This window comes from Periplaneta americana, chromosome 6, assembly GCF_040183065.1.
Source record: "Periplaneta americana isolate PAMFEO1 chromosome 6, P.americana_PAMFEO1_priV1, whole genome shotgun sequence".
Classification (NCBI taxonomy): Eukaryota; Metazoa; Arthropoda; class Insecta; order Blattodea; family Blattidae; genus Periplaneta; species Periplaneta americana.
Genome location: NC_091122.1, coordinates 182,730,882 through 182,755,247, shown reverse-complemented (window position 1 = coordinate 182,755,247; position 24,366 = coordinate 182,730,882). Strand labels below are relative to the sequence as shown.

The following is a 24,366-nucleotide window of genomic DNA, read 5'->3' as shown; positions in this document are numbered from 1 at the left end:
ATATATATGTCATTCGTATTTAAATTACGATCAAGTAGTATAAATATCTGTCGTTGAATCTAATCTCGTATAAATGCTAATGATTGTATACACTTTTAATTTTTGTACAATTTGTATGCTCTTTTGACTTTTATGTCGCCATGATTCTGACACTTCTACAAGCAGCAGAGAACCCAGCACCCAGGTATTCTATCAGCTGTCTAGGTCAGGAGGCAATGTCTTACCCCTACTTCCCCCCACCCCTTATGGTGTGGCGAGAGTATTGAATCGGTAGCAGAGGAGTAGTAATGTGTGAAGAGATAAGATAGATAACTGTATATGAATTGTCAGATTTAGAAGGGGATCGAGAGGAGAACCAGTTTCTCCGACACCAAGGACAATATCAAGCCGTTGTAAAGAGGAATCGTCTGTTCAGTGTGCGTACCACATTGCACGTTGAGTGTTCATTGTACTTCATAACAAAGTTAAGTTGTCATTACAACAGTGTCAAGTTCCAAGATAAAACTGTGCGGATTCTCCAGTTATCATCGGATTTGCGTTATGTAAGATACTAAACTTTACGCCCAAGTGTACAATAAGCGTTAAAAATCGTCTTGGTAGAGTACCATCAAATACAAACAGATGTTACTATTTAGTTCTACTTTATATTAAGTTAATGTGGTATCATATTGCGCTTTTAATTATTAATATAATGGAAAATTATTTGATTTGATTGAGAAGTGTTAGTTAACCGTCTCCAGTTTGTTCGACTTTATTATTGCATACCGGTATCTTAACACGTGTATGTATCTTCGATGTAAAAAATTCAAGCTCTTCCTGCAATAGAAGTCCAAAGTACATTCATTGACAAATATATATACACATTTTAATGAAGTTTTCAACGTTTTCTTATGATAGACATATTGTCATTCTCTTTAAACTCTAACTGGAAAGTAGCCTATAGGATTATTATAAATTTATAAAGATTTATTGATGAAATCAACATAAAACAAGATGTTCATAATAGAAAATGAGAGAATTGAGATTGATGATGTTAGAATTTGACAACAGAAGACATACAAAAAGAGGTACGCACTTTTTTAACGAAACTCAAATCGGTCACCTATTTCTCAGTCACCAGTGAGAAGAATAGAAGCGAAATTCAGAGAACATGGACATAAAAATATAATTTTCTGTTCGGAATATCTTTTTTATGTTGATTTCATCAATAAAACTGCTTACATAACACAGGGACTAGCAAAATGTATCAACAATAACTGTTACCATAGTAACCATGCTTCTGTAAAAAAAAAAAAGTATGGCATAGCAATGTAGCGAAAAAAAATTTTCCGGTGATATTAAAAAAACTATTTAAAAATGTTCTCGATGACATAACTCGCACAATAGTTGCAAAAATATTTTGTGTTATCAGTGTTACTGGATTGATGTTTGGAGCAAGAGGAACGATACCCAACTTCTCTTCTCAATTCTGTAAGACCCTAGGGCTGCACAAATCTTTTCTGAATGAACTGGCCCTCCTCATAATTAGAGAGTCAGTCAAACTTTTACGGAGCCACGTATATGGACTCTAATTCAGTGTATGGAAAAAATTGACGCACCATTATCATTTTTCTTTTTCCTTCTTAGCTTTCACTGATTCTTTACTTGAAATTTTTTTTCTTCTTCTGTAAACTGCCATTGTTTGTTTGTGTATTTGTTTGCCCGTTTTCTTACTCTTTTAGCTCTCATCTTCTATTTGTTCTTGTATTGTTTTGTATGCTTTGTCTAATGGCAGCCTCTAATTTGAGGAAGCTCTGATAAATAAATAAAAATAGTAATAAAGTTTCTCATAGTAACACAATAAGAAGTTACAAAGTTATTCAGTGAATATAAATATTTATTTATAAATATAAGGTTTAAAGTGTCTGACCTTGTTTTGTTACAAATCACCTTATTCAATTTTAATTGTAATTATGCGTTACTTTTTAAACACACTATATTCTTAAAAAAAAAACATGTTATTGAAACGACAGCAGTTCAGATATATACTGTATTATTTAGCTACTGTATTCGCATATAAAATACTGTACCGAAATGTAGCCCTGGATGCCATAAGGACCAGGTATCTACTGAAATTGTTACGATTTTTCTAGCTAGGAATATGACTTTAAAACAAAACACTGGTATGCATCGCAATGTCTAGGCCTACTAGTACTTTCTTAAAAGGAAATATGTGTAAAATATTCATTTCCGTACATAAACAAAGGAAATAATATAAATTTTGCATGTTACAGAATATTAGGCTGTATGCAATATTCATTTCGCGTGTAATTGCAGACTTTTCTTGCCGTCATCTTATCAATGGTGAAATGTAGAATAAAAACATGTTCATAAAATTGTTGTAATCTTAAATATTGAAGCACAAAATACCCATTAAGCACATATAGGGCCTACTACACCTAGCTGTATCAATTATACAATTAACGTGTGAAATATTGCAAATAAAACGTGCTTAATATACTGTTACATAATCGTGTCTTATAACATTCATAAGACACCAGACTATTACTCAACCTTATCTTCATAGCCTTCGGTTTATCTATTTTTAAATAGTAGTTAATCAAGAAAAGTTATACTCCAGAGTGAATGACGCTCAGACAGTACGAAATTGCATGTCAGAGTTTACAAATACCGTGATAGACTTAAATTAAATATTAAAACAGACATTTATTTTTCTTTTAGATGTTAAAACGTATTGCTCCAGCTTGCAGACATCTACTAAGACCCAGAGTGACATCGCATTCTTGTCTCCCAGTTGTGTGTCGAGCACAATCGACAATGAGCGATAAATTTGATTTGCCTGCAAGATACCATGGCTCAGAGAAAAGTGTATGGTATGTAATAAATTAACAATGTTTGAATGAAAGTGGAAAGGGGAACCTACGTATGTAACATTCACCTTGTGCACCATAAATGTTGTAGAATCGAACCCAGTCCCTTTAGACAGAAGATGGCTAATTATTCATTTAAGAATGATAATGTTCCCTTTGTAGTCATTTGTTTTTGTTGATAAGTTGATGCGTTTGGATATTGTTTTGTTTTTGGCAATTAAATATAAATTTGTAACAAAAATTGTGTAGCCTTTAGCTTTGTCACTGAAATAAGAGAATGTTTATATTTTTGGTGATCCGTGAATTTAATTCACTGATTGAAAAGCTCATTCCAGCATCTTTGATTATAATGAACTTAATGATTTTAACAAATTTGTCGACCACTTCTGTGGTGTAGGGGTAGTCTCATACACAGAGGGCTCATGATCGATTTCCGATCGAGTTGAATTTTCTGGTTGAGGTTTTTCAGCATTTTCTCTCAACTGTAAGGCAAATGCCAGGAAATTCGGGCAACAATGTATCTGAATATTACCGGCTTCATTCATCGCCAAAATCATATTCATAACAAATCAGTAATACATCTACAGACGCCATCTAGTTCACAACAATAGAGCCAGTTTCAACAACAGTACACAGACCTTCGGATTTCACCCAAAAGATTAACTCGCGATATGACCAGAAATGTTAAATGATTATAAATAACAGCAAAAAAAATAATAATTTCGTATATACTTGCAAGTACAATGCGTTCAATTTAAAAGAAGATTACATATTGAAGAGTACATAACATACTGGTAATTATGTGTAGATTTTGTTTGTAGTTGTAATATAATTATAGTGTGATTTTCTGGAATTTAATATTGCCATAAGAAACCTGTCCTATGTATAAAAATAATGAAGAAGTAACTTTATCAGGGGGCATGTTTAGAAATTCCCAGACTTTGACAATTTGTAAAACAAGAGAACATCATTTTGACAATTTGTAAAACAAGAGAACATCATTAATTATGGTTGCCAAGTCAAAATCTGATGTTCTTTTGTTTTAGAAATTGTCAAAGCCTGCTTATTTCTAAGCATGGCCCACTGAGTAAGTCATTTCTTCATTGTTTTTACACATAGGTTTCTTATGAAAATGTTAAATTTCTGTATCCTATACTCAGAAAAACACATGTATACGTCATAATTATTAATTAGTAATCAAGCAAAAATCAATATTTTTTTTTTACAAATGCACTGAAATGGAAGAACATAATATGCTGTCTTGTATAATCATATTAATATTAATGTATTTCAGGGTGGAATATATCCAGCTGGCTCTGGAACACAAACCTCTGAATTTGGGGCAAGGTTTCCCAGATTTTGCAGCTCCTGACTACGTTACCAAGGCTTTGTCAGAGGCCCCAGTGGACGAAAACGTCCTCCTAAACCAATACACTCGAGGATTTGTAAGTCTTGTTACAATGCATCCCAGTAAATTTATAAAAGTGATTTTTTTTTATCCCCTATCTCATATGCTCCTCTCTCGTCCATTTCCTCCACTACTTCTTCAAGAATTAGGCTTCATGGGCACTTCCATCCTCCAGGAAACTGGAAGGAGCAATTTATGAAAAATTAATTCTGAAGCATTAAATTCAACAATTATTTGTAGGGTCTGTTACAACAGCATCTCAGAAAACTTGTACGAGAATCACTTACTCATACTTTCTTCTTCTTCCTCTTCCTCCTCCTCCTCTTCCTCTTCCTCTTCCTCTCCTCTTCCTCTTCTTCTTCTTCTTCTTCTTCTTCAGTCACAATGTTTAGATTTTGTATTTATTTATTCTCTTTACAATCTATTAAAGATTATAGGTTCGTCAAAATTACTCAAACACACAAAACAAGATTTGTAATAGGAATTTATAGAAGCTTTATCATAGGTTATCCTGTATATTTGTTATTTATTTATTTATTTATTTATTTATTTATTTTGTAAGGGTAAAGAATCAAGTGCGACAGGCAATGAAAATAGGTATTCAATCTTATGACGTTAATGTAAAAAAAAATCAGTAATTTTTAAAGGCATGGACTCAAGCAAAATAGTTTTCACTCTGGTTTTGAAACATTTATAATTTAAATTCTTAATATCTTCAGGTATCTTGTCATATAATAAGATGATTCTATGGGAAATACTGCTAAGAGTTTTGGTAGTAATATGACAGTTTATATGTAAATAGTTACAGTCATGAATTTCAGATTTTCTTTTAAAATAGTTAAGATTTTTATTAATAAAGCGAACTGTTTCTAGAATATAAATGCAAGGGAGCGACAAAATATTTAATTCTTGAAAATTTTTTTATTTGGAGTGCATATTGGAACTTGTTTCAATCTTTTTATTACTGTATTTTCTTTTGAAATATAAATATTTTTATAGCTTCAGAGGGCATGGTCGAGAGCATTATATCACATGAAAAAATTGAATGTACACTGGACTGCAAAAGAAATCCCAAGTCGAAGTCACTATTGAATTTGAAATATTGTTGTGTTATGTGGACTTTGCTTAGAAAACAATAGAAATAGAGATACGCAGAAGGCATTGCATTCAATTTTTCAGTTCTGTATCTGTATTTATAATAAAATTTTATATTTATATTTGTAATAAAATTGATACTTTTTTTATTAATACAATATGAAACGTAACTGGCCGTATATATTGATTGTAACAATGACAACATGCGTGGATAATAAGGAAGGCTTTGGAATACCATATACTGCAGTTTCACTATTTTCGTGTAGTATTCTTATTAATGTTGTAAAATAAAAGTATATGAATAATTTAAAATCAATTCATAAATAATAATGTGAACATGTTATAAAAGTCGTATTTACATGTTTGTAAAATCACTGATCTTAGGAAAATAGCTTTCCACCTCGCCATGTTTGCTGAAGTTCTCGGAAAATGGTATAATTTCATATTGGCATTTCTTTTGCAGCCCAGTGTACATAACCATATTAGACTACTTTTAAGGTTGGAAGAGAGATATTTTTGTCAGAATTCTGAGAGAATTAGCATTAATTTGCGTAGTTTCTTTGCATGTTTAATTCTGGACAAATTGAAATGAATCCATACTCCCAAACATTTTGTGCAGTCAACTTCTTTTTTATATTGATTTTCAATATATATTTGCAGGGTTTCATGAGTTTTATGTTGATTAAAAGAAATAAACACTGTTTTGTCGGTATTTAGATTAAATTTGCTGTGTGTTAGCCATCTTTTAATGTTATTATTACCTTCATTTATGTTATTAATAAAGACAATTCTGTATTTACTTTCATTTTATATATCAGTTTGAAGTTATCCATTATCTCAGTGACAATGAATCCCATTGAGATGTGAAAGTAGGCTTATTTATAACTACCACCTCACTTTCAGGGCCATCCTCGACTCGTCAATGCCTTAGGCAAGCTGTATTCCCAACTGCTTGGACGTGAAATAAATCCTCAAACAGAAGTCCTGGTGACTGCAGGTGCCTATGAGGCACTGTTTAGCTCGATCTTCGGCCACACTAGTCCGGGAGATGAAGTCATCATTATCGAGCCTTTCTTTGATTGCTACGACCCCATGGTGCGGGCAGCAGGTGGCACCCCACGCTTCATCCCCCTCAGAACGGTTTGTATAGCACTCAGCTGCATGCCCATACAGGCCAGTGTTGTGACTTCAAGTTACAGCATTGTGTCTTCAAGGAAAGCAGTTATCTGTATTGATATCTTCTAAAAACTACCTTATATGTAAAAAAGGTAGTAGAAAGTCAACAACAAAAATAGATTTCCTAATTAACATAATTTAAAATGTACAAAATTAAGAAAGAAAAGGTACATTAGTATATTTTAATGCAAAAGGGTATCTGTCGGATACAGGGGGGAGAGCCATTACTCCTTCCCATTGAAGGCTTTAAGGAACCAACCTGGACAAATACCCAATGTCCCATCCCTACCTTCCCGTGGTGCAGCTGTTAGTAAGCATAATTTTACAAGCTGAACTAAAGGGAGGGGCTACTCATCAATTAGCACTGGTCAGCTCGATGAGTTAATGACTGAATTTGGTATAATTTTCCTCTATCCAATACCTAATTCCCTCTTTACCCTTTCCTATCCAGTCCTCTGACTGAACTCTTACTTTCTTCGACCCCGACGGCATTAGAGCATTCTAGGCCTAGGGGTTCATTTCACTTTTCTTCCTCCTCTTCCTACTTTTCTGTTCCTAGTGCTGACCTGCTATGGCACTAAAATCGTCCTCCAGTGGCTTAAGGAGGGAAAGCTGGTGATCAACAAGGTCTCCCAGCTAGGTCCAATGGACCCGTCGACCAACAGCAGGTGTCGTCCTCCAGACATTCTGGGGGTTGTGTGTGAATGAAGTAGCCACCAAAACGTTAAAATATGGTGTTCACTTAAATCGGCTACAACTTGCCATTTTCTTAATATTGGAGTGCAAGAGGTCAAATGACTTTATTGTCAAACGCCTGGCATTAGAAAACAACAAACAACATATTTCGATCACATAACCAATGCTAACCATACATACAATAACATAAATGCGGACATGGAAATCCTACACATACAACCCAAGAACCAAAAACTCAACACACTAGAACAATACAAAATATACAGACACACTAAAACACACCCTGATCAAATTCTCAACACACAGATCAATTTCAGAACACACACACTATTTCATTCCACTCTTCAACACCTTTCAAAAATCAAACACACCCACATAACAGGCAGAGAAGTTCGAGATGACGCCGAGATCTAGTAGGCTCTGAAGATGGTGTGATGATGCACCGAAACAGCTGTAAGCCGCTCAAACTTACATAATTAACACGAGTAAGTCCGCTAGTGAATCAATTAATTATATTCAAGTGTTAAAAGTAGTGTACGCAAGATTCAAAATGGAAAAAAACATTATTAGCCGTCAACACAGACATGCGCTCTCTGATACAGCTATTGTATAAGTATTCTTGTCGGCACAAGATTAAAGCAATGGATGTGAAATAACTTGTTCTTTTACATTCCTTCGCTTAATTTAAAAAGCAGAGATGTAAAATACTGCATTATTTTATTCATGAAATCATAAATGCTCAACATTGTGACAACTGCTGCTTGGAAATGCATGAGTACACATACAGGGTGATCCAGAACTTCTCCGACAAACTTTCACAGGTTGTTCAGGGATGTTGGCTCAGTGTTTTGATATAAGAACCCATGGTCTCGGGTGACTTATTACTGAGTAATATGTTATTGATTTGTTTACTTGTAGCATGTCATTTAGATAATGATAAGATTGGTTCTGATAGAATACAAGGAAAAGTTTAAAAAGTAATCAACTAAGTTCTGAAGTAGGTACTGTAATATCATAAATTATAATATAAACAATACAAAATTACTTGAGTAATGAAACAAACCTTAGAACAAAACACATACAGTACTTGTTTGTTAAACACTTCACTGTACAGTACATTGTGTACTGTTCACTTCGTTTAAAGCAGCTGTTCAAAATGTCGACCGCCATGAACTTTACAGATTGTACAGTGACTGTACCATGGACTGTCCCATATACTCTAGCATTCCAGGTGATTGATGCACTTCTTCAGTGGCTGCGAGAACCATTGCAACCAGATTCCCGGTCGGGTTGAATTTCCTTGTTGAGGTTTTTTCAGGGTTTTCCCTCAACCGTAAGACAAATGCTAGGAAATTCGGGCCACAACATCCCTGAATATCACCGGCCTCATTCATCACCGAAATCATATTAATAACAAATCAGTAATACATATACAGTCGCCATCTAGTTCACAACAATAGAACCAGTCTCAACAATAGTACACAGGCCTTCGGATTTCACACAGAAGATTAACTCGCGATATGACCAGAGTTGTTAATGCGAGTATAGATAACAGCGAGAAAAAAAAGAGAATAAGGGTAACAATCAGTACAAATCAATAACCACATCTCTATAACAACCATGGCCATCTCTGTATCATATTATAGTACAAGCACATCTAGTATATACAGTCACGAAGCTCAATACGTAGGGAATATGCATCCATAAATAGTTGCTAACCATTAGGATCGCTACTATCACCTCATCACATACAATGTGAAACAGTACCTGCACAGTCTATTGTTCCTAGTACCCCCATAAACTCAAGCTTCGTGACTGTATATATTATAGTTCCGTCGCTCTAATTTCCGGCAGACAATCGTGTTGCAGGTCGGCTACATTTAAACGTGTGCATCTTGTGATTCGCTTCTGAAGGCATTATTCATTTTTTAAGGCTCGATAAATACTTAATATAATCGCCCGCCATTTTGGCTCTTTCGTTGGCGTTCGCAGAAAGCACACGAAGACATTATTTGCCGCTCAATTATTTGCTGAATTACAGTGCGTTTGATTTATTATCATAGGAGCTACGACATGATAATGTTTAACGGTGTGGCAAATAGATTCCTCGTATAGTAGTTCGGCAACGAAAGGACAAAAATGGCGAACGATACTACCTACCTAGACTTTATAGAGCCTTCACTTCCTAAGACGTAAGCAAAGGGGAGGAGTCACGCCGGGAATAACAGCGTCGCGACTATAGACTGTGATACAAGTGTAAAAAACGAATAAACGAAAAACGAACTGTATATTGGAAATAAATTAACATGAAAGCATGAGAATTTTGCCGAGACTTCAGAAAAAGAAAAACGAATATGTTTGAAAAACGCATAAATGCGAAATTTATATAAAAAAGTCTTACTGTATTTGGAGTTTGGGTTGCGAATAATTTGTGTAATGCCACCCACTTATTTTCTGATTCTTTCAGAGCTACAAGAGCTCTCTCTCATACCCCCCATGATCTGACTGAGCTTGTTGTCCTACAGTGTGTTTGTAACTGATGTTTTATATTGCAGAACAAGAAAAGTGGCAAAATAATGTCCAGTGACTGGGTGCTGGACCCAGCAGAGCTGACCAGCCTGTTCAATAAGAAGACGAAAGCCATCATCCTCAACACCCCCCACAACCCGATCGGCAAGGTGTTCAACCAGCAAGAGCTCGAGCTCATCGCAGACTTGTGCAAGAAGTGGAACGTACTCTGCATTTCTGACGAGGTGTACGAATGGCTAGTGTACAAGCCAAGCAAACACATACGAATTGGTATGGCTTCAGCTTGCAATTTTAAGAAAGTTAAATCACAATTAGTTACTTTAAAAACTATTTGTTGATTCACTGGTTTCCACTGTTCCCATATATTCTGTATAAATTGCTAGCATTGGAAACTATTCATAGTAGATTCCCTAACAAGGAATAGCTTCATATTTTCACTGATGGATCCCTACTGTCCAACCAAAATGGAAGGTGCTGGTGTTGCATGTCTGCTTTTCTCGTTTTATAAATCCTTAGATTATGAAGCTACAAATTTTGATTTGACACTTAAAAATCTCATTGTTTTTATTCTTCACTTTAACTTACTTACTTACTGGCTTTTAAGGAACCCGGAGGTTCATTGCCGCCCTCACATAAGCCCGCCATTGGTCCCTATCCTGAGCAAGATTAATCCAGTCTCTACCATCACATCCCACCTCCCTCAAATCCATTTTAATATTATCCTCCCATCTACATCTCGGCCTCCCCAAAGGTCTTTTTCCCTCCGGCCTCCCAACTAACACTCTATATGCATTTCTGGATTCGCCCATATGTGCTACATGCCCTGCCCATCTCAAACATCTGGATTTAATTTTCCTAATTATGTCAGGTGAAGAATATAATGCGTGCAGTTCTGCATTGTGTAACTTTCTCCATTCTCCTGTAACTTCATCCCTCTTAGCCCCAAATATTTTCCTAAGAACCTTATTCTGTAACACCTTTAATGTCTGTTCCCTTCTCAAAGTGAGAGTCTAAGTTTCACAACCATAAAGAACAACCGGTAATATAACTGTTTTATAAATTCTAACTTTCAGATTTTTTGACAGCAGACTAGATGACAAAAGCTTCTCAACCGAATAATAACAGGCATTTCCCATATTTATTCTGCGTTTAATTTCCTCCCGAGTGTCATTTATATTTGTTACTGTTGCTCCAAGGTATCTGAATTTTTCCACCTTTTCAAAGGATAAATCTCCAATTTTTATATTTCCATTTCGTGCAATATTCTGGTCACAAGACATAATCATATACTTTGTCTTTTCGGGATTTACTTCCAAACCCATCTCTTTACTTGCTTCAAATAAAATTCCCGCGTTTTCCCTAGTCATTTGTGGATTTTCTCCAAACATATTCACGTCATCCGCATAGACAAGCAGCTGATGTAACCCATTCAATTCCAAACCCTCTCTGTTATCCTGAACTTTCCTAATGACATATTCTAGAGCGAAATTAAAAAGTAAAAGTGATAGACAGTATACATTGTGACTTCTCAAATAGCATTAATTGTTAATTTCGAATTTTATGTGTCACTTTCAGCATAAAACAGATGTGTAAAATATTACTGTATCACGATGCATATAATCCATGATGTCCTTATCATATTATATAAACAATTCTGGATGCTGCAAGTGACCTTGGAGCTTAAAAGCATTTCTACAGATAATAGTATTGCCGTATACAAAGTTCAAATAGAAGTAGGTTACGTACACTTCCTTATTGCATCATACAAACTACATTTTACATAAGATATCAATATGGGCATAGCAAATCAGTCTATAGAGGTTTAATAATGCAGTCTATTTATGATATTTATTCCGTTGTGTTATTCACATAAGTCATTATATGAGATTTGTTAATCATAGAATTAAGACGCAGTTCTTTTAAGCCATTTCTGAACCAGTTTTATACTTTTTCTAAAATCTTCCAATTTAAAAATCTTAACTTGCCGAAACAAAAAGAATGTTTACGGGGAGATAGGAGTGAAATCTTCAAATTATATAATTCTGTGTAAATGTTTATCAAATTTGAACCACATACTACTAATAGTCATGGCTAATGTTATGCTAAATCAAATAGTTTTAGTTATTTACAATTTTGTTAGTTCTTTTAATAGTATCACAAAAAATGTCCCTCGCGATATATTTTTTGGTTTTACGACCTGTAAATTTACAGAATAATAGCACATATATAGAAGTAAAAATTAGTGTGATTTTTGTTTGGAAAAAAAATCTTGAGAGAAAAAATTTAACTTCGCTTTTCTGATTTTTACATAAAAAGAAAATGGGTTACTACTTCTATATGTGGAAATGTACAGTAATATCCACGTCACATAAAACCAGACAAATTTAAAATACGTGTACATATTACAACAATTCCTATAAGTTTAATGTGAATCAGACAAGAATTGTGTCGCAAGGAACATGTAGCTATATGAAAAAAAATGAGATGAAAGTTTTGTACTAGCTATTTAAATGCCACACTGCTGTCTTTAAAAATTTCCCCAAGGAGCTTTGAACATGGCGGACTGGTAAAATGATAAATTATCTTTTAAAGAGGAAAGATTAAAATATTATAGCCCATCTATCCTTAATAAGAATATCAGTCTGTTAGAATTAACCAACCAATTATTTATTTTAGGATACTTTAATGATATAATTAAGGCATTCCCTGGAATAACTTATCGTACATAATGCCTTTTTCTGTTTCCAGCCTATATTGAATCCTTAACAACACATCTCCCTCCAGACAAAATATTCAATCAATCTTCTTAATGTATCCAGCTGTTTGCTGACAACACAAAGTCCACTATAGTCCACTGTAGTCTATTCAGTTGTTGTTTTTCACGAGAAATAGGGGTATTTTGATCGGTGTTCATTATAGATGTCTGTTGCTAGTAGCCAGAGTTGGGGTGTCGTCAATATATACTGCAGGGCTGTGTCTTCTGCAACTGGTACTGATGATTTTAATTTACTTCTTTTGTGGTTTATGGATGGACAGTATAGAAGAATGTGTTCCAGATCTTCATCATGATTATTCCACCACAGACAAGTAGGATTATCAGAGATGGGAAATCGGTGTAGGTACAATTGAGTGGCAATGTGACCTGTTCTGGCTCTTGTTAAAAATGTTTGAACATGTCTGGGCAAGTTTTTGTGCATTTCCAGGTCATTTGGTTTCTTTTGTACGGACTGTAAAATTTTTCCTTTGTCAGAAGAGAGCCAATTGTTGATCCATAGGTTTGTAAAATGAGACTTTCCTGAAGCAAAGGCACTGGATAGAGATATCACTTGAAGAGGTCTTGGTTGCAAATATGTTGCCTGTTTTGCAATATTATCAACTTTCTCGTTTCCAGGTATACCACAATGACTAGGTATCCATTGAAATGTTGTTTCCTTTTGGAGTTCTTTTAGTTTACATAGTTGTTTCTGAATTGGAATAATTCTGTGTGCATATAGGTTTGGTACATATTTAATCATATTAAATATAGCCCCCTTGGAGTCGGTAAATCTTTTCCATACAGTTGTAGGCGGAGTATTTAGGTTTAAAGACCCAACAAATCACTGCCAGCTTGTTCTTTTGGCTTCAAGAATACTTCTTCTGAGATTTGCCCTTGCTTTATTATATTTTATTTTGTCATCAACTGTCCTCGTTTTCATCCATTGTCGCCAAGCAGATTGCTGTTGTTTTCTCATTTAAGTTAAATCATTTCCCGCCAAAAAACACAGCGTCATCTAGAAACATTTCAATATTGCTCTGCTCAATGCTGTTACACCAGATCTGAAATGTAGGATGCTCTGCATTTCAAATTCAAGATTTTGCAGTTAAGTTCTTGTTCCAGAGAACGCCTCAATTACGGTTTTAATTTTTTTTCTTTAAATAGGTTATTTTACGACGCTTTGTCAACATCTTAGGTTATGTAGCATTTGAATTAGATGAAGGTGATAATGCCGGTGAAATGAGTCCGGGGTCCAGCACCGAAAGTTATCTAGCATTTGCTCGTATTGGGTTGAGGGAAAACCCTGGAAAAACCTCAACCAGGTAACTTGCCCCAACCGGGATTTGAACACGGGCCATCTGGTTTTGCAGCCAGACACGCTGTTACTCCACAGGTGTGGACTAATTTGTTTTAATATGTACTTGCTTAATTTAGAATCTTAAATATTTTTAATTTCAGCCACACTGCCTGGCATGTGGGAGAGAACGGTCACTATCGGGTCAGCGGGGAAGACGTTTAGTGTAACGGGCTGGAAAATCGGCTGGGCTTATGGACCAGCTAACCTAATGAGGAACTTGCAGACAGTTCACCAGAACTGCGTGTACACTTGCAGCACACCTATCCAGGTATTTTATGACTACCAAATTAAGTAAGCTACAAATAGGGTCCGATGGAGGCATTTTATGAATGCCCTATGCTCCTCATGAGGAGATACAGGAGTTTGATTGATTGAAATTAGGTAATATTTACACACATTAAAGTGAAATCAGACAAACGATGCTCACCAAGTGAACTTGTGCTCTTGAGAGATTTTCGTTTTATCAATTTTATAATCGCATTTCAAAAGCAATGTACTTAGGGATCCCAGATTCTGAAAACAAAAACTGAAACATCTCAACGAAATACTGGGAGGGATGAGCGAAATTGCAGAAAAGGGAAAAAATCTATATCATAGGCACAAAAGAAAAAAATGAAGTTAAATACTTCATTAATTACAGGGTGTATCTAAATTAGACCGACAAAATTAGAGAACAGATAACCTTCGTGAAAGCATATTTTGTTAAGGAACCCATGGGCTGTGGCACATCGTTGAACAGTCAATGTGAATTACGTTGCCTGATTACAGGAGGCAGTTGCTCGGGGCTTTGAACTGGAGTTGGGTCGACTGGGTCAACCCGAGTGCTACTATCTGAGTCTTCCGAGAGAACTGGAAGCCAAGAGAGACTACATGGCTAAGTTCTTGTCAGATGTTGGGATGGTACCCACCATTCCAGAAGGAGGGTATTTTATGGTAGCTGATTGGTCACCTCTAGGTTAGTATGACTTCCATAGTTGAAACACAGCTTTCAGTGCTGACCAAAACTATCCATTGATGAAACTTTATGTTTAGAATTTAAGCAACATGAAGCTTTTCCACATTTCTTGTGATTCTGCTACGAAAAATTTAAATTCTTTGTTTATAAAATACGAACCTTGTGCTGTGGGAATAAGGTGCTAGACCTCTGATTAAATAATATAATTATATCGCACAAAATTAAATTAATTGCTTTATAACATGCTATTCAGATATCAGAAGTATGGTACTATTCCATAATAGTGTAGCAATTTCATTTAGGCCTAGTTATATGAACATGGAATGAAGTTCTGTTAAAATTAATTCTGTGGTTACACCAGAAATGTGTTGTACGAACTCGGGAAAATGTATTATCCAGAGGATCTCTCCCAAATAAGCTATTCCATGCTTTCAGTCACTGTTAAAGTGTTCAGTATCAGAGATTCATGTCTAATGTTGCCGCCATTTTATAATTTATTCCCTAAATTATAAAATGGCGGCAACATTAGACATGAATGTCTGATATTGATTTCAATTAGTATATAATTTATTTTTGGGAACGTGAAAACAAAAGAAAATAAGGGATAATAGACATGATGTATGAAACGATTATGATCGAGAATTTCTGGTAAAATTTAGACTAAAAATGGACACTGTTTTAAGCATACTGGAATTAAACAATGATGATATGGAACACATGACGTAAGTAAAAATAGTTCACATTATCATCATTGTAAAGGAAGACTATTTTTTTGAAATGATTAAATTAAATTTTAAACAAATTCATATGGCAATATTATAATATCAGTTTCACGTTGTGCATTCCTCTATCAGTCTGAATCTAAATAATCTAGGTACAGACTTCAATGTTCTTGTCTTTTGATAAACATTATAAGGTTTTTCTTTTTTCTAGCATTTTATTATAGTCATTCACTATTCCAACTAGGTTAAATGTATCTTCTATTTTATAGTTTTGATATCTAATTCCTTTGGATTCATTCATTTCTTTATAATAAACTCAGTAGACAAAATAGTAATACTAATATGTTCAGAAATTAAAAAAAAAAAAAAAAAAAAACTGGTTTTGTGAATGCACTTTATAAACAAAACACCATCTAAAGTATTGCCAACCTCTGTTCCAATTCTGCTGGCTATGAAATAGATAACCTTTGAATAAACGAATGTCATACAACATGGAGCTCCATTTATTCTATAGTTAGGCGATTCCAAGATTTATTCCGCTATCGTACAACTGAGCCTAAGAGATTTACTGGTAATTATTTGGTTTCCAGCTGGCAGAGTGAACCTTGACCAAGAAACAGACCCTCTGAAGGATTATCGCTTTACAAAATGGATGTCCAAAAATGTGAAGCTACAAGGCATACCTCCATCAGCGTTCTACAGCGACCAGCACAAGCACCTCTGTGAGACAAGTGTGCGCTACTGTTTCATCAAGGTACCGTCCTTGTATTGGTTGCAGGAAAACTATATATGTAGCTTATAAAAACAAATTTGTGTTGAACCTAACAAATTCTGCAGTTGAAGCTGTTATTCAGAGAAGGGTCAACAAATCATTTTAAAATTCTACAGGAGGAACAAAAACTGAATATCTTGGTATCAAACACCGACACAAAAACCAATTCTTTAACATAATGCATTTAAAGCACTGCCAAGAAGATGTAATATAATTTTATTCTTTCTGTGACTGGTTGGAAAGGGTTTAAATATAATGTGTGTGTGTGTGTGTGTGTGTGTATCCAATGCCTACCCACTTCACTTGTGTGATTCGGGTTCCACATTTTGCGGATAGATGGCAGAACTGTGACCCATTTTCTAGTTGTGCACCACTTCGGCGGGTCACTGTACATGATGTGTATCTGTGGAGAGTTATGTCGTGTACTAGGGTGAGTGTATGTGTAAGAGTAGTGTCTGGAATGAGTGATTAACTGATGATGATGATGAAGATGAAGGGAGAAGGGGAAACCCGGTGCCGGCACATAGCCTACTCCAATAAATATATAATAATAAATAAATATAATGTGAAAATAACAGAATTGGGCCTTTCTTCTACAATACCTACTATTATTTCAGAAATAAAATTCTTTTTAAATCGTTATTGTCAATATAATTTGAACACAAATCAAATTCTAAGCTATTACATTAAGTAAATTAGCCACCATGGTGGTCTAATGGCTAGAGTGCTGGACCCAGGTTCGATCCCCAGTGTACCCTCGATTTATAACTTGTTTTGGGCAAGCTTATGGTCCAGATAGTACAGGAGTTTTGTCCAGGAACTCCTGTTCCCCTGTGGCATCTCAACAAAAAAATTTCCATCTCATCTAATTGTGGATGTAGTGTAGACAGATGCATCATCTAAAGAAGTACAATAAAATGGAAAAAAGTGATTTTAGAAAGAATTGCTAGTTGTGCCCTTTTTTTACAAACTACAATATGAAGTTCGCATCTTATGAACTGAAAACTGAATGTGTTCTTGATGCCTATAGTAGTCATTTATGTATCAAGGACATTAAGTAGAAGTTTATGCAGGCTTACAAACCTGAGGGACTCTGTTAGTCTCGTGAGAAATATAGACATAAGTACTGCCCATGATGCATGCAATATTTTATGGTTGACTAGTTCATAGTAAAGTCACAGTCTAGTATATACAGTCGCGAAGCTCAATACGTAGTAAATATGCAAACATTAGATAGTTGCTCACCACTAGGATCGCTAATATCGCCTCATTACAGGCAATGCAAAATAGCACCCTCAAAACTCAAGCTTCGTGACTGTATGTAGTAGACTGTGGTAAAGTATTAAGTTCATAATAATTGAATTAAATGAAAAATTTGAAAGTCTGGTTTAAGACATTTATGTTGGCATGGAAACGATGTCTAGGTATTCTATAAACAGCTTAATTATGTACAAAATGGAAGGATTTAGTAAAATTCCTGTAGATATTGTTGAAAAGGCTCAGGAATTTTTAGAAAATTTATTATCTGTGAAGTCTAGGGAAGTGTACGGCAAAGAATATGCTATATTTGATCTTTGGATGAGAGATAAATATGATGCTAGTATGAATGAAATTGTTTTTCTGGCGTACTTTGGGGACCTTGCAAAATCATTTTTACCAAATTCATTGTGGGGCAAAATATTTCATGCTGAAGACGACGTTATTGTAGAACAAAAATGCGAATATTAGTAATTATTGTAAGTTGGAGTTTTTAATGCAATTGGGAACATTAATGTTTTCTTGTTGTATTTTTAAAGTTACATATTGTATTGAATACTTTAAAATATTAGTTTCTTGTTATGTTTCCATGGTAATCCTGTAACACACATACAGGCATTATAAATCCTTAATAGCTAGCAAGTTGGCTCCGACAGAAGTGTTTGAGACTCGCATTCAGGAGGTCCCGGGTTCAAATCCCATGGGCGACCAATGTAACTGGGATTTTTCATCGTTTCCCTCAGTCACAAAGGCAAATGCTGGATTGGGAATTTACATACCATGATTCATCACTGCCTCAATCACCAATATCGTGAACATTAATCAAATTAGTTACATGAACACAAGCCATGTATAACACGCAATAGAAACAGGAACTCAGCAATAGTAACAATGGCCTACTGGTATACCCACAGATCCTAAACACGTGATATGATCACAGATGTTAAAGTATGTATAAATAAATTTAACAAAAAAAAAAATCTTTTGTATGAATGTGAGTGTGCCGGGTTAATATTAATTAACCAATCATCAAAATATAAAATACATCAGGACTGTCGCTGGGCAGTAACCTGAACACACGTTTCAGCGTCACATTGTTGACAAGTAACTCCATCTGTTAGCACAACCATGAAGCATCTAATAGATGCTATAGAGTTACCAACAACGAAAAAAAAATCCTTATTGCTTAACGAATCTCGTATATAGGCATTCAGTAAACAATTATTATGAACTAGTCAACCATAAATAGCTATTACCTACTGAAAATTAATCTTTTAAATACCGTACATTATAAAGATACAAAGAAACAATCATATCAGGGAAAAAACTAGAATTTAATGAAAAAAATTTAATTCAAATCATGTGTTAAAATTAAAAATATATTTAAGTTACTAAGATACATAAAGTACTAAAGGTTATTTTTTTAACTTCATCTTGACTTAAAACTTCTTGGATTCATGTATCACAGACATCGGATTCTAGGGCAAATGCCTATTTTGTTTCTTTAGGAGAAAAGTAAAAATAATTATTAATATTTGTGTTTCATGGAAATTGAAAGGTATTCAAAGAGTTTTATAGTGCCCTAAAATGCCCTAAAACGGTTATTAGAGCCTAATTTGTTAATATTCGCCTAAAAATGCCTAACTCACTGTAAAGTTTCGCATTTTACTCTTACTTTTTATAATTTATACATGCATTCACTGCGAAATTTAAGGCATTTAAAAAGTGGAAAGTTTGCTTCACACCGGCCATGAAACCATTGATAAAGGAAACAAAATGTTTTGAATCTCACGACACTCGCAATAGATTTCACCGAATTTAACATGTTTGGAGGCATAAATGCCGACAAAGAACCAACCTTAGTTTTGAAGCAGGCAACAATCACAACATGTGCTGCTACCGATTCAGAGATATACTATACTATAAAAATGACTGTTTTCGGTCTGAAACCGATTAGCTGTACTGCCCTTCAGAGTGTCATAAAATCACAATTTTTGGAGAAAGAGTGTTTTTGAAATATTTATGAAAAGTCGTAAAACTGCGAATTAGTAGGGTAAACCGTTACAAAATATTTAAAAGAATGGCCCTTCACTACCAGGAAATGCAACAATAAGTGGAACTTTGTATTTTTGTCCAATTGAATCTCAGTAACAACGGTTCATTTGAATACTCGTTAACAGTTGCTCTTTCCCTCACCTTATTTGTGTTGAGAAGTTTTGAGCGGTAGGACGTTTTCCTGTGAAGTTTAACGCGATAATGCCGAAAAATATAAGTGCAAAATCTACATTGATCCGGCAATGGCTAACAGAATATTCAGAATTCACTTATGATGGAAAAATAATATTCTGCAAGATTTGTAGCAAACAGGTATGTAACTTTTTCAGTGAAAGAAAGGAAGAAGTATGATACCTTGATGTGCCTAAAATGCCTATTTTCATTAAAATAGAGCCTAATTTTACAAATTTTGAGCTTATTTTAGGCGCCTAAAACTGCAATTTTTAGTGCCTAAAAATCCGATGTCTAATCATCACACAACTGTAAGAGTGGAAAGAGGGAATAAGACAGAATGCAGATTTTTAAGGAAGCATTTCGTCTTCAGAAAACGTATTATGTCTTTCTCTTTTTCCGAAGTGATGTGTTAAAAGTTGTGTAATCGAGATGTATAGTGAAGTATTTCGTGTTTTATATAAACAAGTAATTTTGCGTCTTTTTATTTACAGAAAGACGAGACTCTACAGAAAGCTGCTGAAATCTTACAAAAATGGAAAGCTTCAGGTTAATGAAACGCCATAGAGATTGTTTGAATAAATAACGCTGTGAATTCCTGACGAGCAACATCTGCCGACTCTAGCAGGGCTTATCGTGTGTCCAGACTTGTGATTGTTCATTTGGTGCTGTGTTTTGAATTTGAGAAATTATTTTCTTATAAACAGAATAAATATTATAAAATAAATGCCACTTATTTAATCCAATATGAACGAGGAATCTTTCAGTTGCATATCTAATTTCTTTTATCCAACTAACAGATAACCACAGTACTAAAGTAGCACATATTTGCAAAGTTAGCATTTTCATCCAACCGACTCCATTTCCTTGACTCTCTACCTCTCGCTTGTCTTTGCCCGATCCCTCAAACAGCAGACCATACGAACCTAACAGGAATAGGGGAGTCGCCATGTTTCTGCAAGCACTACGCTATTCTTCACATATAACAGACTGCACTATACTGGAGAATTACCACAGTCACTTTGAACCGTGCCGTTACATTTACCACCAAATTTAAGTAAATACACAATGTCACCAACATAAGAACATGACGTTGGTGTTTGGCGTAGTTACTGAGAGATAGCACCAGTGTTAGCTACAAAGTGTATTTGCGCAAATATATTGCAAGTAGATTACGTGACTTATTACGTGTCTTAGATGAGAGTCTCGAGACAAAACAGTTTTGTGCTATATTTCTTTTTTTCTCTCTCTGTCTACCTCCTTCGTTCTGAACATTATTGAGAGATAGCACCACTGTTAGCGACAATGTGTATTTGCGTAAATATTGCGAGTAAATTATGACGAGTGCCTTAGATGAGAGGCTCGGGACAGAAACAGTTTTGCTGTAGCGCATGCGCGGACCTCTCATGCAGTGGGAGCGTGATCCTTACTTGAATTTATTTTTGCGTGTACATTGCAGATTAAATGATTGAGATCCCTTCTTGTTCCGGTTACAGACCTTGCATTTACGAAGGTTAGGTTAGCTTAGATTAGCTTTAGTTAGGTTAGCTTTGGTTAGGTTAGGTTAGGTTAGCTTAGCTTTGGTTACGTTAGCTTGATTCCATTCGTCCATGTAGTAGTTAAAATTATATAATATGACAGTTTTTGATTCGTAATTTTGATAAAAAAATAATAGGCCTATAATGGAAGCGGTGAATAATTTCATGGTCCCTAAAATTTTTTTTCGTAAAAGGCTAGGTATTTTTCTATAGGCCAGAAACAAAACAGCAACGCCGTCATAATTACGTACTTTACGCTTTGGCGAACATTAACCGGAAATTTACTTTCCGTCATTTTAATGGTATTCCGTGAAACACACCTTTTTTCCTGTTAATTTCCTTGTGATAACCTGGTTTATGATCTTGTTGCATCTTCATTTTCTTTTAATGCATTCAAAAAACCGCCGTTGTACTACATAAAACCTTGAACTTGACTAATGGAGTGAATTATTTAAGAATATAGTCGCGAATTTGACTACCACCATTTCGATTATATTTTGTTTGATACGGCTCGGTACGGCCCGGTGACTAGTGGCAGTGAGTAGCGTCGACTATCGACATTGGTCTGCCGTGGGTATTATCCAGTTGTTCCACAGACTGTTCAGCCTAATGGACTTCCAAGAAAAATTTTATCAATTTTACTATGCTGCCATCTAGTGACTGCAAAAGAAGTCACGTTACAACCCTGACGGAATTGCATGAGGAAAGTTTTAGTTATTTAACGACGCTGTATCAACTACTAGGTTATTTAGCATCGATGAGATTGGTGATAGCGAGATGATATTTGGAGAAATGAGGCCGAGGATTCGCCATAGATTGGAAACCTCGGAAAAAACCCAACCAGGTAATCAGCCCAAGCGGGGATCGAACCCGTGCCTGTGCATAGGGAAATAGCTTGCAACTATAGTTCCATCTAGCGACAAGAATGGATTCGGAACACCTCAAAATCTGTGCTTCAGTGGCTGACCATGATAATATCTTTGAAAAATATTGGAGTGCAAGAGGTCAAATGACTTTCTCAAACGCCTGGCATTAGAAAACATGTTCCTCTACTTCAATGTTTTACATTCAAGATTTGGAGGCATTGACAGTATTAGGATCAATAATTTCAACTGGCTGCAATAGTACATACACGTCTGTTGTACGCATACTGGTAACACTTAAAACAGTCTTTTTAGGTACACACATCCTGTTTTGTGGTGTAATTGATATTTCAATAGCTTCCACTTGAAATACTGAAAATAGGTGTGATTCTCAGCAGGGTACCTATTGAAATAATTTAATCTCATTTTCAACATATTTTTATTCAAAAAACCATTTACAATTTTTACCTGTAGTCTAAATATGAACAATTCTCAATCACCTTTTGACAACTTAGCCAATAACTGAACATCTCTTCTTCCTTTTGACGCATTTAGTTTAGGAGCTCGAGGTTAATCCCTCCCCCTCAAAACAGGCAATATATATATATATATATATATTTTTTTTTTAACCAGGTACCCAGCTTCGAAGCCGTTAGCCCTGTGAACTTACAATATATTTATGTTCCCCTATTATCATAACTCAGGGTTGTTATCTAAGAAATTAGCAAGTTCTTTGTGATAGTAGAAGAGAAAGAGTGGGGGAAGGGAAGTGGTCCGTGGCCCATTTCTTTTAGGGCTCATCCCGACATTTGCCTTATTGCTCAAGGGAAACCATAGAAAAACCTAGAGCAGGATGAGATGTCGTGCTGACAAGCCAATTGGCTATATCAATATATTTGAAAATACTGAACACATTTTATGCACAGATTGGAAGTAATCTAACTGCAGGTTTTAACAGATTATTCCTTGGATAGATATAACAAAAATGTCTAATATCATATTAGTCCAAAATGAATACTCAGACAAAAATAATGTCCACCAAATGTTAACATGTTTTACTCAAACTTATCAAGAATGATTTACGCCTTTACAGTTTTTGAATATAATGGTTTTCCCGAAAATTATATAGAAATATTAACACACCGTTATTTCCTGCCATTAGTAAGTTTGGCAACCCTGCTGGAATGCTGCTGTTCAGACCTAGAGTTCGTTTGTGTATTCATGGATGAGCCAGTGATGCACTGTTGCCAAATTGCGCAGAATTCCAGCTATTTTTCCAATTAGCTATACACTTGATTATGAAACTCAGACTATATACTTTCTTATTTTAATGTATTCTACTGGGTGTTCATTTCAAAGCGTGTCATGAGGTCACTGTTGTGAGTCAGCGATTTGAAGCGAGTTTCAGCTTTTATGTCAGAGAAGTGGCATTCAATCTGAACTTGAGAACGTGTACAGTATAACTTGAACATTGTAGCAACAGATGGCGGTCTGTACGGTCTGTGTGCATCCATAACCTCTTTCGAACTGTGTTTTGCGCGGGCAAGTCGTACGCAGGGTATTTGTTATCATCATTTGCGTACGGCAACATTCCACAACACAAATCAAATGCTCCGTGTCCATGTTGACCGTCGAAGTTAATGTCAACAAATACGTAAGTAATCGTCTTAACCCTTTCCCCGTATCCCGACAGTAAGAAAAAACCCACTTCAGTACATGTTTCCAAACAAGTTCACATTCCTGCCACTACCGGCGTTACCATACATATCGGTAAGTACTCTTCAGAATGAATGCCGTACTTGCTAGGCAACTTCTCTGACACATAGGTAATACCTCTGCAGAAGAGTAGGAAGATTGAATTTTCTAGGCTCATCGGCTAGCCACATGACGGCATACAGCGAGCCATGACACACTTTGAACTGAACACCCAGTATTTCCTGCTCAATATGTACAGTTTCCCTGAAAAAGGATGAGACGATTGAATATTCCTAAGTCTCAGATGTGAGACACTGCGCATGATCGGAGACCAGAGCACTGATACACAAGATAACGAATATTGAGTTACTTAAATTCAGACTATTTGGTTTGTTACTAGCATCGTTCCGAAATTCACTTCAAAAACTGCAAAAAATATGATAATATTACGT

General features: G+C 35.3%; 1 protein-coding gene across 3 annotated transcripts; it reads left to right on the top strand.

Moving 5' to 3' along the window:
* The first annotated feature begins 127 nt into the window (after nt 1-127).
* Nucleotides 128-20,566, top strand: Kyat (Kynurenine aminotransferase). 3 transcript variants are annotated; one of them, XM_069829681.1, is made up of 9 exons: nt 128-184; nt 2,722-2,873; nt 4,165-4,315; nt 6,277-6,513; nt 9,801-10,044; nt 13,988-14,154; nt 14,655-14,841; nt 16,154-16,317; nt 20,313-20,566. In XM_069829681.1, the coding sequence occupies exons 2-9, from the start codon at nt 2,722-2,724 to the stop codon at nt 20,370-20,372; spliced, it is 1,362 nt and encodes a 453-aa protein (XP_069685782.1). In that variant the 5' UTR covers nt 128-184; the 3' UTR covers nt 20,373-20,566. The 3 variants fall into 3 exon arrangements, with proteins under 3 accessions (XP_069685782.1, XP_069685781.1, XP_069685780.1); XM_069829680.1 differs by lacking the exon at nt 128-184 and adding an exon at nt 210-416; XM_069829679.1 differs by lacking the exon at nt 128-184 and adding an exon at nt 210-542.
* The last annotated feature ends 3,800 nt before the right edge of the window (nt 20,567-24,366 follow it).

What these genes read in the sequence shown, in the direction of transcription:
- Kyat (XM_069829681.1), top strand. Translation starts at nt 2,722, where the DNA reads ATGTTAAAACGTATTGCTCCAGCTTGCAGACATCTACTAAGACCCAGA. An exon ending in ACCAATACACTCGAGGATTT is followed by an intron (nt 4,316 to 6,276) that starts GTAAGTCTTGTT and finishes CCTCACTTTCAG; the next exon opens with GGCCATCCTCGACTCGTCAA. An exon ending in AAGCAAACACATACGAATTG is followed by an intron (nt 10,045 to 13,987) that starts GTATGGCTTCAG and finishes TTTTAATTTCAG; the next exon opens with CCACACTGCCTGGCATGTGG.